General features: G+C 38.4%; 1 protein-coding gene and 1 pseudogene across 1 annotated transcript in view; both read right to left on the bottom strand.

Annotated features, from left to right (window-relative positions):
• Window positions 1-284: 284 nt before the first annotated feature.
• The window catches only part of LOC149235884 (uncharacterized), a 363,269-nt gene continuing 348,300 nt past the window's right edge, over window positions 285-15,253 (bottom strand). The window contains exon 6 of the mRNA XM_089372269.1: window positions 285-426. Within this exon, the coding sequence (XP_089228395.1) occupies window positions 366-426 (61 nt within the window). The 3' untranslated portion in view covers window positions 285-365. The remainder of the gene's footprint in view (window positions 427-15,253) is intronic.
• Window positions 7,187-8,179, bottom strand: LOC149235886 (uncharacterized; annotated as a pseudogene).

Raw genomic sequence — 15,253 nt, 5'->3', positions numbered from 1 at the left:
TACCAATAGATAACGTACATAACCATTAATGCTATCTTCATCATAATATCAACAAAGAATATACCTAAACATCACAACCATTAATATCTCAATCACTAATAATAGAGTCATGTGCGTGGATCCTCAACCTGAGGTCCTCAAAGAATAATGTGTGGGACTTAGGGCTAAATAAATGTTAGTGTCATATCACTGCCATTCAACTAGAGCAGGTCACTACATACACCCCCTCTTAATAATAGACTTTGTCTCGAAGTCCTTGGAATAGGTAAGCAAAATGGTGACGCATCTCCTTGGAGTCCTCCCAAATAGCTGAACTAGGACTATAACTGTCCCAGTGGACCTTAACCTGGTCCACTAACCTTCCTCTAAGCTGCAAAGTTCGTTGGTCCAGTATGAAAACTGGTTCGGCTATCACTGTTCCCTTGTCTGAAACTTGCAAATGACCAAAGTCAATAACATGCGAAGGATCTGAAATATAATGACACAAAACAGAAACATGAAACACATCATGCATATGTGCTAAAGATAGAGGTAAGGAAAGCCTATATGCCACCAACCCTTTCATTTCTAAGATTTCAAAAGGTCCCACAAACCGTGGAGACAAATTTTCTCCCTTTCCAAATTTTATAGAGCTTTTTTGGGGCCTTACTCTCAGGAACACCCTATCCCCCACTTCGTAACTTTGGTCTACCCTATGAGCATCAACATAGCTCTTTTGTCGATCTTGTGCTTCTTTTAGCCTCCTCCTAATCATAGTCATTTGTTCTTCCATCTCTTGCACCACTTCCAATCCTATTAATACTCGGCCCTCTAGTCGGTCCCAACCGAGAGGTGTTCTGCAAGGTCTTCCATATAAGAACTCAAATGGTGCCATCTTGATGGAACTCTGATAAATATTATTGTAAGCAAATTCCACAAGTGGTAAAAACTCCTCCCATCTCTTTTGTTGGTCCATCACATGCATCTGAAGCATGTCTTCGAGGATTTGATTAGTCCTCTCTGTCTGCCCATCTGTGTCCGGGTGATAAGTAGTGCTGAAGTTCAACTGGGTTCCCAAAGCTTCTTGGAAACTAGTCCAAAACCTTCCTGTAAACACTACTCCCCTATCAGATATGATCTTCCTAGGCATTCCATGCAATCTCATAATCTCATTAATAAAAACTCTGGCTATTTCTGGTGCCTTATATGTAGTCTTAACTAGTATGAAATGGGCGGTCTTGGTCAACGTGTCCACCACTACAAATATGGAATCATGTCTTCTTGAGGTCATTGGTAGTCCCACAATGAAGTCCATTGATATAACTTCCCATTTAGATTTTGGTATCTCATGGGGTTGCAATAAACCTGCTGGATGTCTGTGTTTAGCTTTTACTCGTTGACACTCTAAGGAAGGATCTTGCTACCAAGTTCATGATGTCCTTATTCATCCCTTTCCAAAAGAAGAGTGGTTTCAGGTCCGCACTCATCTTCTTAACACCAGGGTGTGCCATGTATACTGCGCGATGTGCTTCATTTAAGATTAACTGGCATATATCTTCATTCGGTGGTACATATATCCTTCCCTGAAATCGTAGTAGCCCATCATTATCAAGGGAGTATTCTTCATATTTTGGGACCCTCATTTCATCCTCCCTCAAACTTTTGCTAACCTCCTGATACCAGGTGTCTTTAAATTGTAATTCAAGCAGTTTCTCCCTCAAATTTGTCTTTAAGGGAATCACTGAAAATATCCAAGGCCTCCTACTTAAAGCATCACCACCCTATTTACCATTCCTTTTATGTAAGTGATATCAAAATCATATTCATTAATTAGCTCATACCATCATCTTTGTCTTGCATTTAAGTGGTCTTGAGCGAATATATGTTGTAGCCCACAATGGTCAGTCCTAAGATCAAACTTCCTTCTTAGAAGGTAGTGTCTCCAAATCTTTAGTACATAAACAATTGTTGTCATTTCTAGATCATGGGTTGCGTAGTTTTCTTTGTGGGTCCTAAGTTTCCTTGATGCATAAGATATTACTCTTCCTTCTTACATCAACACACAACCCAACCCTTCCTTGGAGGCATCAGTGCAAACCAAAAATTCTTGTTCCAAATCCGAAACCTTCAAAATTGGTGTTGTCATTAATAACACCTTTAACCTTTGGAATGCCTCTTCACATTTTTCAGTCCAAATGAATTTCTTGTTCTTTCTTTGGAGCTTGGTAATGGGGTTTGCTATCTTTGAAAACCCTTCAAAAAATCTACGATAATACCCTGCCATGCCCATGAAACTTCATATTTCATGAACATTGGTTGGTGTTGGCCATTCCATGATGGCCTCGATCTTTACCGGGTCTACTGTGATACCATCCCCAGAGATAATGTGTCCAAGATAATGAATCTTGGTTTGGTAAAAGGAATACTTTGACAACTTCCCATATAATTGGTTTTCTCTAAGACATTGTAGAACTATCCTCAAGTGTTCGTCATGCTCTTCTAGGGTCTTTGAGTAGATCATAATGCTATCGATAAAGACTTATACAAACTTGTCTAAGTAATCCCGAAATATTCCATTCATCAAACTCATGAAAACACCTGGGGCATTTGTCAGTCCAAAGGGTAAAACTACAAATTCATAATGCCCAAATATTTTTTTAAAGGTTGTCTTCGGAATATCTTCTTCTTTGATTCTTAACTGATGATATCCCGACCTGAGATCTATCTTTGAAAACATAGTCACCCCCCTCATTTGATCAAATAAGTCATCTATCCTTGGCAAAGGGTATTAATTTTTTATCGTCACTTTATTCAACTGGCGATAATCAATGCACAGTCGCCAAGACCCATCCTTTTTCTTAATGAAAATCATAGGGGCTCCCCATGGAGATATGCTAGGTCATATGAACCCCAAGTCCAACAATTCCTTTAATTGGATTTGCAATTCCTTTAGATCTGGAGCCAACATACGATAGGGTTCCTTTGAAATAGGTTCAGTGCCTAGTTTAAGGTCGATGGTGAAATCAATTCCCCTTTTTGGGGGTAGCCCGAGTAGTTCTTCGGGAAATACATCCTTAAATTCAACAAGAAATGGATGTCTATCAAGGTTTTCATAGTCACCCTTATCGTTTAGAGCTACCACTGAGAACATTTGACATCCCTTTCGCCTAAATTTTCATTAGTTGCATGGAGGAGATGAACCTCAGGGACACCCCTCAGTGCTTTCCCCTTAATGATTTTCTTTGGCCGTCATTGTCGATGAAATGTAGAATCTTGTCTTTGCATTCTAGGAGTGCCTCATGTCATTCCAACCAATCCATTCCTACAACTACATCATAGACTCCTAAAATTTTAGAGTACAAGGATATCTTGGTCTTACATATACCCAAGTCCACCTCACAATCCTTTACCATCCTTCCTACATTTCTTTTCATACCACATGCCATTTCTACATGTTTAAATTCATATTGTGCAATTGCTTTATGTTTAATCTTTGATAATGCATTTAGATAAATAAAGGAATCAGTAGCTCCTAGATCTATTAAAATAACAAAACTCATACCATCAATATTACCTGAGGTTTCCAACATATTGGATTGGTGTTTGACCTAGCGATTGTTCACCACTGCATGGATGCGATGAGCCTTCCCCAGATCCCCCACCGTAGTTGCATTCTTAGTTGAGTTGATATTACATGTCTTTTAAGGGCAATCCCTCTCGTAGTGAGGACCTCCACAATTCCAACACCCCCTCTTAGGGGATTGGCTCCTACTACCAATTGAACTGGGAGTTGGTCTGGAACTCTTCTGGAAAGAGGATCGATGTTGAGGTGGTGTGACTTGGTGCCGTCGCATAGGCCGGTGCGGTTGTGGTTGACGAGTTTGTTGAGGTGCCCTATGCAGATGCTGAGCTGGATGCCTATATGGTGTTATTTGATTTCTTGTTGACCACCTTTGATGATTGAGCATAGGACCCCCTTGTAAATTTCTATGTTCCATATTGTTTCCACTTGGTACTCCTGATCTTGTGGGCCTTGTTGACTTACTAGGTCCACTGCTCATGATCTCCTCCTCCGCAATGATTGTTCGCTGAACTGCCTTGTGCAAGGTGTGAGGCGTGAAGATTCTAACCTTGGTCCGAATGTTAACATTTAATCCATACACAAATTTGTTCACCTTGAGCTTTTCTTTGTTTAAGTGAGGGGCATAACGGAGTAATTCCATAAAACATGCCTCATATTATGGTAGTGAGCAACTCCCTTGCTTTAATGCATTGAATTCATTTAGTTGCCTCTCAAGGAACTCCTCTGACAGGTATTGTTCTCTAAATTTTTCTTCAAATAGCTCCCAAGTTACTTCTGATATATCCATCCCTAATTGGGTTAATAATGTCTTCCACCAAAGTAGTGTGTTTCCCTTTAGCTAGAATATATCCATCTTGGCCTTCATATTTGAGGTGTAATCTCTCAGGTAAAGCACATAACCATGTTTTTTAACCATGCCTCTGCAGATTGACCATCAGTGGACCCCCAAAACTCTGGAAATTTTACTTTTTCCAAATCTCAACATACATCATTTCTTGTAGTGTTTTGGGGTACTCCATTTTGTAGGACATGTCCTCCATGCTCCCGTTCCAAACAGTTGATTAATGCTTCAGACATGTGCTGGAATGATCTCATTAAGTTCAATACTTCTCCAGCTGGTATCTGTTCTAGAGTTGCGATGTTTTCCCCATCATTGGGTGGGGAGGTAGGAGTCAGTTGTTGTGGTGGTGCCATGTTGTGCGCTTTAATTGCCCCACTCTTTCTTGTACCTCTTCTAGCCATGGTTTACCAATGAATCCTGCCACAATTTAACACGATTTACCTTATAAGATAAATCTAATCAAATAAAATTTAACCAACCTCGGTGGTTCTATAATCTACTGTTATTATTATATACTTCCAAAGGAACAATTTATGCATTTATAAGTTCTTGATTATATAAGTCACCTATCTATTTCAGACATTCCTACAAGATTTAATCAAAAGAATACAATCAATCTACTCAGCATAGTAGGCTTAGACTACATTATGTCATGTAAATGGTAGAAGTGGTTGGTAGCATTATCATAACATAAACTGGGGAAACTATAGTTATAAAAATGACTCATAAACCCTTTGCAATTTCAACTGAATAAACCTGTCAAATCATTTTAAATGATCCTCAAACCAAAAGTAATGCAAAGGAAATCACCCACGTGAAAACAAAACCATAACTATAAAAAGAATTAAACCATAAAAACCTCTGCAATTTCAGCTAAATAAACTTTCAAAATTAATTAAAATGTCCAATAACCAAACCTAACGAATAAACATGTCAAATAAATTGAAATGTCGTCAAACCAAACATCACACGTTTGCAACCTTGGAAAAACACAACACATCAATATAATTATGTGAAAAGAAAAATAAATTAGTTAAGATTCTATAATTAGCTCAAACATTGGAGAAAACATAACACTTTTATATAATCATATCATTATTTGGAATAAGAAATGAAATCATAAAAATTTACACTTTTATGTAATCATATCATTATTTGGAATAATAAATGACATTATTAAATTTCCTAATGAGAGGAAACAATGGCAGAATTCTTAATTCGTTACCTTGTCGGGCATGAGAACTTAGTAGTGTGTTTGTTTGTTTTTTTTTTTTTTTTTTTGTTTTTTGTTTTTGTTTTTGTTTTTTTTTTTTTTTTTTTTCGCCTTATAGTACCTTTCTGGGAGCCATCCCTTCAAAATCGTCAATCATCATTTTCATTTTATTTTTTATTTTATTTTTTATTTGTTAGTGTTTCTTCTCCGATTTCCTTGCTCTCTATTGTACTTTGCGCCACAACCATGGTTACTAAAACAAAAATCCGACCCAAAAACAATCACTCAATACCCAACAATTTGCCGGCTCTCACGTAATCTCTAGTTAGAGTTGGAATAATTTTCTGCCCTTTGATAATTTTAGGGCATAGAAGCCCCAAGAGTTAGTTCAATCAGTCAAATCAAGTGCCTCGCCAATGGGAGGTCACAAGGGTCGAATCCCGAAAGCTCTTGGGGTTAGGTCAGTAAATAGGCCGAGGGGTGTTGATGCCTTCCGGTGCGTCCACTCAGTGTTGAACAACCCTGGATGTAGCGGCTACCCATTGACCCTGGTATCTATGAACCAGAAGTGAAAAAAAAATAAAAAAAATTAGGGCATAGAAACTAGCGAAAATAATATAATGCAAATTAAAAATATCATCGAACCAAATCTCATAATTTGAAACGAATGGGAAAAAATCTGAAATAAGTAGACTTTGATAATTTTAGGGCATAAAAACTAGCGAAAATAATGTAATGCAAATTAAAAAGATCATCGAACCAAATCTCATAATTTGAAACGAATGGGAAGAATCTGAAATAAGTAGAATATTTATCACGATTGATACTACTGTTTAAAGGAGTAGAATATTTATAGTTTTGATATATCAATGGATCTACCATTGTTTAAAGGAGTAGAATATTTATAGCTTTGATATATCAACGAATCTAGATCCTTTCCATTCGTATGGCGATTTAAGGTTTCTTACACTTTGGAATTCTCGACATTAATTGTGAGGCCTATGAGATGTTGAATATTAATGGTCCTCGCATGCCAGGGGGAAAACAATTTTGGCATTGTTTTGTGTAATTACCCTCCCCAACCCCAGTCACATAGAACTCATTTGCTCTCTCTCCCTTGGAGGGACCTCTCTTCAACCTACTATCAAATTTTTATGCTTTTACACATAAAAATCCCTAGTTGGGCTGCATGAATTTGACCTAGAAACCAGTTGTTTGCCTACAATTTGACCAGAAAACCAATTGGGCATGGAAAATCTAACCAGAAAACCAGTTGGGTATCTTAAATCTGACCAATAAACGATGTGGCTAGGTGAATCTAGGTTAGAAATAATCTTGATGGTTTCACTTTGATTCGGAAATCATGTGGGTAATTTAAAGAAAATCATTCGAGCAGTTCCAATGTTCCCCACATAAGCATTTGTGGGCATTTAGAGTTTTACCATGTGGGCAATAGGTACCATAGTAATTCCTATGGGCATAATACAATTATCGAGATGGCGGAGGAATATGGATAGAGTGATATTTATGGAGAAGCATAAAGTAGGGTATATTTGAAGGAGTCTTCAAGTCAAACAGAATATTCGCTCAATTTCGAAGCTTCGAGACTCAAACGTTCAGGAGCAAGAGAATTATGCATAATGGCAGCAACAACTGAGTCTCCTAGGGCTGCTGAACGATTAACATAACTAAATTCTTTCAATTTTCTGTTTTCCAAAGCAATATTTATTATCGAAACATCGATGTTATTTGTGGCATCTGCCTCTATATGCAAGTGAATGGGAGAACAACACCATGATAATTCCCCCATATCCCTATGCATATACTTTAAGGTGAGGGTTTCAAGTTTTTGGCAATTGATGGCAAGTGATCTCAGGGTAAACTAATGTCCAGGGTTTTGAAATCGAGACCTACGACAACCAAACCTTGGCAATTTTCACTTACTCTAGAGAGCCCCGAGGCGTAAACTGGAAATCTCCCCTTAATGTCAGTTCTTGGAGAAACTTACAGTTTGACAACGCGTCGAGGGTGTGGTCCATAAAATTTCTACATCTCGACAGGCTTAGGGTCATCAAGCCACGGTAATGTCAGGTAAATGCCCGGATGTCGACATCATGTAAATTGCCAATGCAGCATAATGTGATTTTATGGAGATAGGATGAGATCATTATGAAACCAAAAAGTTCGTCATCCATAAGATTCTCCTGCGACTGAATCGAGCGGCCGACAATTAACGTGTGGAGATGAGAAAGAGCCGAGGCCACTGTGAAAATATCTTCGTCACTCAATTGATCGAAACGTGGATGAAAATTCAAGACCTCAACATGCGGAAATCGACTAAAAAACAGAGTAAGCAAAGAATAGGATATGACGGAGAGTGTGTGTGTATCTCAGAGACAACGGTGTTGTTCCAGAGTTTGGAAATGAGTGAGGCAGAAAGGCGGTCGAACATGGAGATCAGCTGATTGAGAATGGCAGAAACAAGAAATATGTCTTGTGTAACTTTGTCCACATTGCTCTCCTTCGCCACTGCCATTATTTCCCTCTGCAAGTGCTTGGCCATGATCTTCGTTATTTAACAGATTTCGATATCTGTATTATCCTATCAATTCTTCGTCTTCTTGCTTGCTGCAGCAAAACCTAGCTCAACTTTGAAGGGATGAAATGTGAAGTTCATCTGGTAGGGATTGTCTTTGCATCGACGTTCACTCTATCTTCTCTGAATCGACAGAAATGCCCAAATCTTCATAATGCAGCCAACACCCAGTTTCAAATCTTCCATGGCACTGCAAGGTAGCATACAACCTTGAAATAGCGCTGGAAACCCAAGAACAGCACTGTGGGCTATTAGCATTTCATTTCAAACCAAATTTAAAACAAATCCTGCAATTCAGGGGGATAACAAGACTGTCCAATTCTTCAAACCCAACCCATGAGAAAACAATTTGATCAAGATTCCAACAGACCATTGGAATGAATAGGGCTTATTATTATTTTTTTAAGTATGGGAGATCTATATTTTATTAAGTATTCCTTCATTTTTTCTTTTTCTTTTCTTTCACCAAAAACAAATTTGCAGTGTATTAGAGGAGAGCCTTGAAAGGTCACTATACACAATTTCAGGGTAGAGTGTAGTAGATATTTAACAAATTAGTCACGCATGAATGGGCTCATAGGTCTCAAGGGTTCAACATAGCTCTGATACCAAGTGTAAGGACCAACCCTATATATATATATATATATATATATATATATATATATCACAATAAAAATACAACCAGAAGAGAATAACATTGGGGATTAAAATTTATTAAGCACTATCTAACACATCCCTGAATTTCATTCCATTGGACATATCATCTAATTTACATATATTTAACTAAAGCCATAAAGAAGTCACACAAAAGAATATTGTAACACATAGGTATCGTTCACCAGAAGACGAGATTCAAACTTGATTTACCACTACTTGTCTTCCTTTGTTGTCGATCACCTCCGAGTGTGAATGACGATGTGCTTGATGCAAATGCAGTGACCCATTGGTTGACCTCCCAGCCTACTCCTTGCGTACTCTTCTTCCCCGCGGACCCCCGAGCTGCAATGGGGTTGTATAATGGAGGAATGTAATAGCTGGTAGATGAGAGCACTCTTTGGCTCAAGAATCCTCTCTCTAAATTCCTCTACCTCACCAAACTCACTATAGTTCGTAGTCACTACTCTGACATAGTCTCATCCATCCAACAATAGGGTAAAAAGTCCTTTTTCCCATGGCTTGCCCCTTCTTTTATAGAATTTCTCATAAGTGACACTTAGCATGTCATGCATAATTAATTATTTTTTATAATTCAATAATTTGATTATTCACCCACCCATGTGTCACTCTCTCATCAAAAGTCTCCAAAATTATTTACTTAAATTTTAATTTAAAACTAATATTTTCCTCACCTCAAAAAAATTCCTATTTCTTTTCCTAGTTGTCTCTTGATTCCTCCTTTTAGTCCTTAATTTGTGTTCATTACTAAAGGCAATTGATAATTCAAGATTTGATCCCCTATCTACTCCCTAATTTAACTGTCAGGCCAGGCAGTAACTCCATTAGGCAAAAAAACTGATTCATCTTATTCCATTAGGTAGGTCTTTGTTATATACAATAGGGAGTGACTGTTCAGTTCATCTCCCAATGACGTTCACATTCCTAATTTAATTATTTACATAAATTCACCCAATCATGAAGATTAGGTGTCAACATTCCCCCCCTTAATCTGAAGGGATGTTGGTGAGTCCAAGCATCATTCTGAATCGTTCAAGCTTTTCCCTTCCAAGTGCTTTGGCGAAGATGTCTGCAATTTGCTCATTTGTGGAACAATAACGGAGATGGATTGTTTTGGCCTCAACATGATGTCGAATCAGATGATATTTAGTATTGATATGCTTCGTTCGATCATGGAACTTTGGGTTCTTGTCCAACTTTATTGCAGAGGTGTTGGAAATCATGAGTGGAGTTGATTGTACTTGTTTTACCTGCAAATCTTCGAGAATTTTTCTGAGCCACACAATTTCTTTTTTTGCTTCAGCTGCTGCCACGTATTTTGCTTCTGTTGTGGAATCTGCTGGAACTGATTGTTTGCGTGATCTCCAAGAGACAGCTCCTGATCCAAGACTCATAGCATATCCTGAAGTAGATACCCTAGTTTCTTTGTCTCCATCGAAGTTTGAATCAGAGTATCCGATCAAGCTAAATTCATCCACTTGTGTGTACTTGATTCCAAAGTCTTGAGTTCCCTTCAAGTACTTTAGAACTCTTTTTGCAGCAGACCAATGTCCCTCACAAGGCTTTTGCATAAACCTAGAGAGGATTCCAACAGCAAATGAAATGTCTGGTCTGGTGGTAGTTAGGTAGTTGAGACTTCCTACAAGCTGTCTATACTTTGTTGCATCTTCAAATTCCTTTCTTTCAATAGATGTGAGCTTCAAGTTTTGTTCCATTGGAGTAGTAAGAGGATTGCACTCTGTCATGCCAAACCTGTTCAACAAATCTCCAATGTATTTCTTTTGAGAAAGAAATATGGACTTTGGATGTTGGGTTACTTCAATGCCAAGATAGTAATGAACATAGCCCAAATCAGTCATTTCAAAAATTTTCCCAATTCCTTCTTTATGGATGCAATGTAGCTTTCATTGTTCCCTGTCATTAAAAGATCATCTACATATACTACAAGATATACAATTGTTTTGCCAACTTTCTTGACAAATAAAGTTTCATCATCAAGATCAAAATGATTGAAATTGAGTTTCAGAAGATGTTCAGTTAGTTTTTCATACCAGGCTCGCGGTGCTTGTTTGAGGCCATACAAGTACTTCACAAGTTTGCATACTTTATGTTCATGTCCTTTCACAGCAAATCCTTCAGGCTGGGACATAAAAACATTCTCTTTTATATCTCCATTCAAGAAAGCAATTTTTACATCCATTTGATGGACTTTCCAACCGTTCTAAGCTGCTAGTGCAAAGAGTGTCCGGATGGTGGCCCATTTTGTTGTGGGGGAAAAAGTCTCCTCATAATCGACCCCTTCTTTCTGTGCAAAACCTTTTGCCACAAGCCTAGCTTTGTGTTTGTCAAGTGAGCCATCAGCTTTGTACTTGTCCTTGTAGACCCACTCGCAGCCAATTGGTTTGGTTCCAAATGGAGGATCAACCAGCTTCCAAGTGCCATTATTTATGAGGGCATCATACTCCTTTTGCATCGCTTCTTTCCATTCATCATGAGAAGCAACTTCTTTGAAGGAAGTTGGTTCCAAATCTGTAGACAAGTTCAATTCACAATCATAAGAAACATCCATATCAACAGGTGAATTAGAGTCATCTACATCACCTCCATTTTGTCGGTTTGAATTTCTGGTTCCTGTTTTTCCAATTTCATCAGGATGAACACTTTCAAGTGTCTTCATCAGCCACTTTGGGGGACCTTTCTGAGATGGTCCAGGCTGCTCTGTTGATTGAGTTGGGATTGAATCAAGATTGAGTCTCCCAATTCTATCAATTACATCACTTAAAGCATCATCTGTTGTTGGAGTTTCATGCGGGGGAGAGTGTTCTTCAGAAGAAGATTCCACATGTTGATCTAGTATAGGAATCCCCCCTTCAAGATGTGGAATCTGATTATCAAATTCTTGAAATGATTTTGCTTTTGCGAATCTATCCAAGCGATCAAGTTGCCGCTCAACAACATTGTCAGTTTTGGATGATTCAAGAAAAATTACATCTCTAGATACAACAAACTTTTTATTTACTTCATCATAGAGGCGGTATGCTTTGGAGGTGTTTGAGTACCCCAGGAAGATACACTTACGACTTCTAGCACCAAGTTTGTTTCTATGTACCTTTGGTATCAAAGCATAACAGGTGGAACCAAAGACCCTGAGATGTTTTACCGAAGGAACATGTCCATACCACATTTCATAAGGAGTCTTGTTTCTTATAGCATTAGATGGACATCTATTCTTTATATATGCAGCACATAGAACAGCATCAGCCCAAAACATTATCTTTACATTTTTGAAGAAAAGCATGGATCGTACCATATTCAAGATTGTTCTATTCATTCTTTTAGCTACACCATTCTGTTGGGGATTATAAGGCACAGTTGTTTGATGTTTGATCCCATGTTCGTGAAGATAGTTTTCAAATTCATTTGATGTGTATTCTTTTCCATTATCAGTGCGAATAGACCCAATATGAGATTGTGCATCATTTTCAATCCATTTATGAAAATTCTTGAATGTTTGAAAAGCATCAGATTTGTTCTTCAATAAATAAACCCAACACATTCTGGTGTAGTCATCAATAAATGTCATGATATATTTATTTCCATTTGCAGAAGGAACATGCATTGGACCACATAAATCTGAATGAATGAGTTCAAGTTTCCTATGTTCTCTTGAATGTGAATCATGAAAACATTGTTTGTTATGCTTTCCTAGAATGCAAGCATCACATTGCTTAAGTTTTCTAGGAATTGTAGGCAAACCAACAACACCATTTTTCTTCAATAAGCGGAGACTGTCATAGTTCAAATGTCCGAATCTAGCATGCCATAATAAACTTGATGGAAGTGTACCTTCTTCATGATGAGAATTGTATGAGAAATGTTGTGAATGAGTAGATGTTCCTTGTAGTTTGAGAAGCCTTTCTTCTTCTATTCCCCTCATGACAAGTGAGTGGTCAGATGCTTTTCTTACCTCAAGCTTGCCATCAAACATATGAATGGAGTGACCTTGCTGGAGGATGTGGACCAAGGACAGCAAGTTTCTCTTGACCTGTGGGAGATATAGAACATGATCCAAAAGAAAGTCTGAAAGACCAAGCAGTTTAAGCCTGATTGTGTCAAGCCCTGATGGCTTGATTTTTTATTGATCTGCAAAGTATACTGCTCCATCAACATTGTCAGTAAAATCTTCAAAAAAATCATTTCTATGAGTCATGTGACAGGTTGCTCCTGAATCAAGCAACCAATCATTTTTCCAAGAAGCAAGTGAAGCATTAAACAAATATTCATTTACTCCAATGTTACATTGTGCCTCAACATAGTGAGCGGATTCAGGTGCTTTACCTTTGTCTGTATCATCAGTTTTACCTTTCTGTTGATTTCTTTTCTGCTCAATTTTGTCCCATGGTAGCTTGCATGTAGAGGCATCATGTGATCCATTTCTTTTGCAGCAAATGCAGTGCAGATCTGCCTTTTCTCCTTGAGAATGTCTACCCCCCTACCTCTGAAATATCTTCCTCTTCCTCTTCGTCCACCTCTTCCTCTTGTAGAATCTTGAGCAGGATGCTTTTCTTTAAGAGCAAGGCACACAGTCTCTTCAGAAGATTCAGGGGTTGTCTTTTTTCTAAAAGCTTTCTCTCTTTCAGCAAACTTTTTCACAAGAAAGTCAAAGGTTATATCTTTGAGATTTCCATTTGCTTGCAATGGCTCAAGATAATTGGAATAAGTAGGATAAATTGCCTTGAGAAAAGCAATAAGAGGAATATCCAGCTCAACCTTAATGGAATTGATATCATGCATTATAGACTTTACTTCAAATGCAAGAGCAAGAGGATCATTATTTTGCAGTTCAAGAGTGAAGAGTTTAATCATAAGTTGAACAACTTCAAGTGCAGAATGTGAGTCATAGAGTTCTTTCAGCTTTTGTAAAGCTTCAAAGGCAGTTGAATATGATGAAATATGGCGACTCACCTCTTCATTTACAGATGTTGCGATTAATGCATAAGCTTTGATGTTCTTGTTTTCCCAAATGACGAGCTCTTTGTCTGAGGTAGGCTGTACTGGGTCATTGTCTCCTTCTCCGACACACACTCCTTTCCACAACTCATTGAAAATGAGGGTGTGTTTTATCATCCAGGACCATTCAGGATAGTTCTCCTTGCCAGTGAGAACTATTCCCACCATGGATATGATCGAATGCATTCTGTAAAAAAGAAATACTTCTGCTGATAGAAAAATACTTCTGCCAATATACAGTAAAATTGTACTCAAAAGGGCATTCTCAAAAGATTTCAAATCTCTTCCTCATAGACCAATATGTACGTCAATACCTCACGCTACAACTTTATGCAATATATTTTCTCCAAACTTATTTTCTTCAAATCCCTTCGATGTTTGATAAAAGCATCCAGCATTTCATTCAAATATTATGTATTACATATCACTTCAATGTAATATATTTACATATCACATATCACTTCAATGTTTTAAATGTAATATATTTACATATTACATATCACTTCAACGATTTAAATGTAATATACGCCCATTATATTACATATGACATATGACATTACCATATAAAGAAGCACGCTGGCGTGATTGGAGATGGCTCTTGGCTTTGATCAAGCGAGGCAGCTAATTGCGCGCCATTGGAAGAGGCCGAGGCCGTATAAATACATGTCTTTAGACTTCCTCCTACATCTTCTTAAGCACTGGGCCATTTCAATCAAAGTATTTAAAACAGTCGTGTGCTTCTCCCAACTGTGACTGTGTTCCAATGTTTGACCATCACGGATTTCCAAATCATCAAAATGAATGCTGCTCGTCTGGGTTGAACACATCTTTCTTCAGTTCGGCTTCTGTGCAGTCAAGGAGACACAACGCAAGATCTCTGCGCAGTCAAGGAGACACAACTCAGCAGTGATGGTAAGAGCAGGTAAGGCTACACTTGGCTGCACTAACAGATCTAGGTCCCGTAAGTCAAGAGCTCGAACCCATGGATTCTGATTACGGATGCGGACTCCTGCTGGAAGAAGAGTGATCAAGCGGAGGCAAGCCAAGGGTCGTAAATGGTTGGTGCCTCAAACAAATCCTAACAGTGGAAAGGGAAGCGACGCCAGAAGGATACAAACGCAGCAGGGTAACATAGCAGCAGTCAATGGTAGGGCAGCGTACTGTATGGAGCAGGGCGCAGGTAACGTAGCAGTAGGGCAAGGTACTGTATGGAGCAGGTAATGGAATATGGAGCAGAGCACAGGTACTATGTCAGGCAAAGAGCACAGGTACAGCGCAGGGATGGCAGACAAAACACAGGTAATCAGTGGCTGAATTATATGGGGAGCAGTGGAGCAGACCAGGAGTTACAAAGAC

The sequence above is a fragment of the Pinus tabuliformis genome, chromosome 8 (genome assembly GCF_031772625.1).
Source record: "Pinus tabuliformis cultivar Carrire ecotype Pingquan chromosome 8, CPIR1, whole genome shotgun sequence".
Taxonomy (NCBI): Eukaryota; Viridiplantae; Streptophyta; class Pinopsida; order Pinales; family Pinaceae; genus Pinus; species Pinus tabuliformis.
This window is presented reverse-complemented; position numbering and strand designations above follow the sequence as displayed.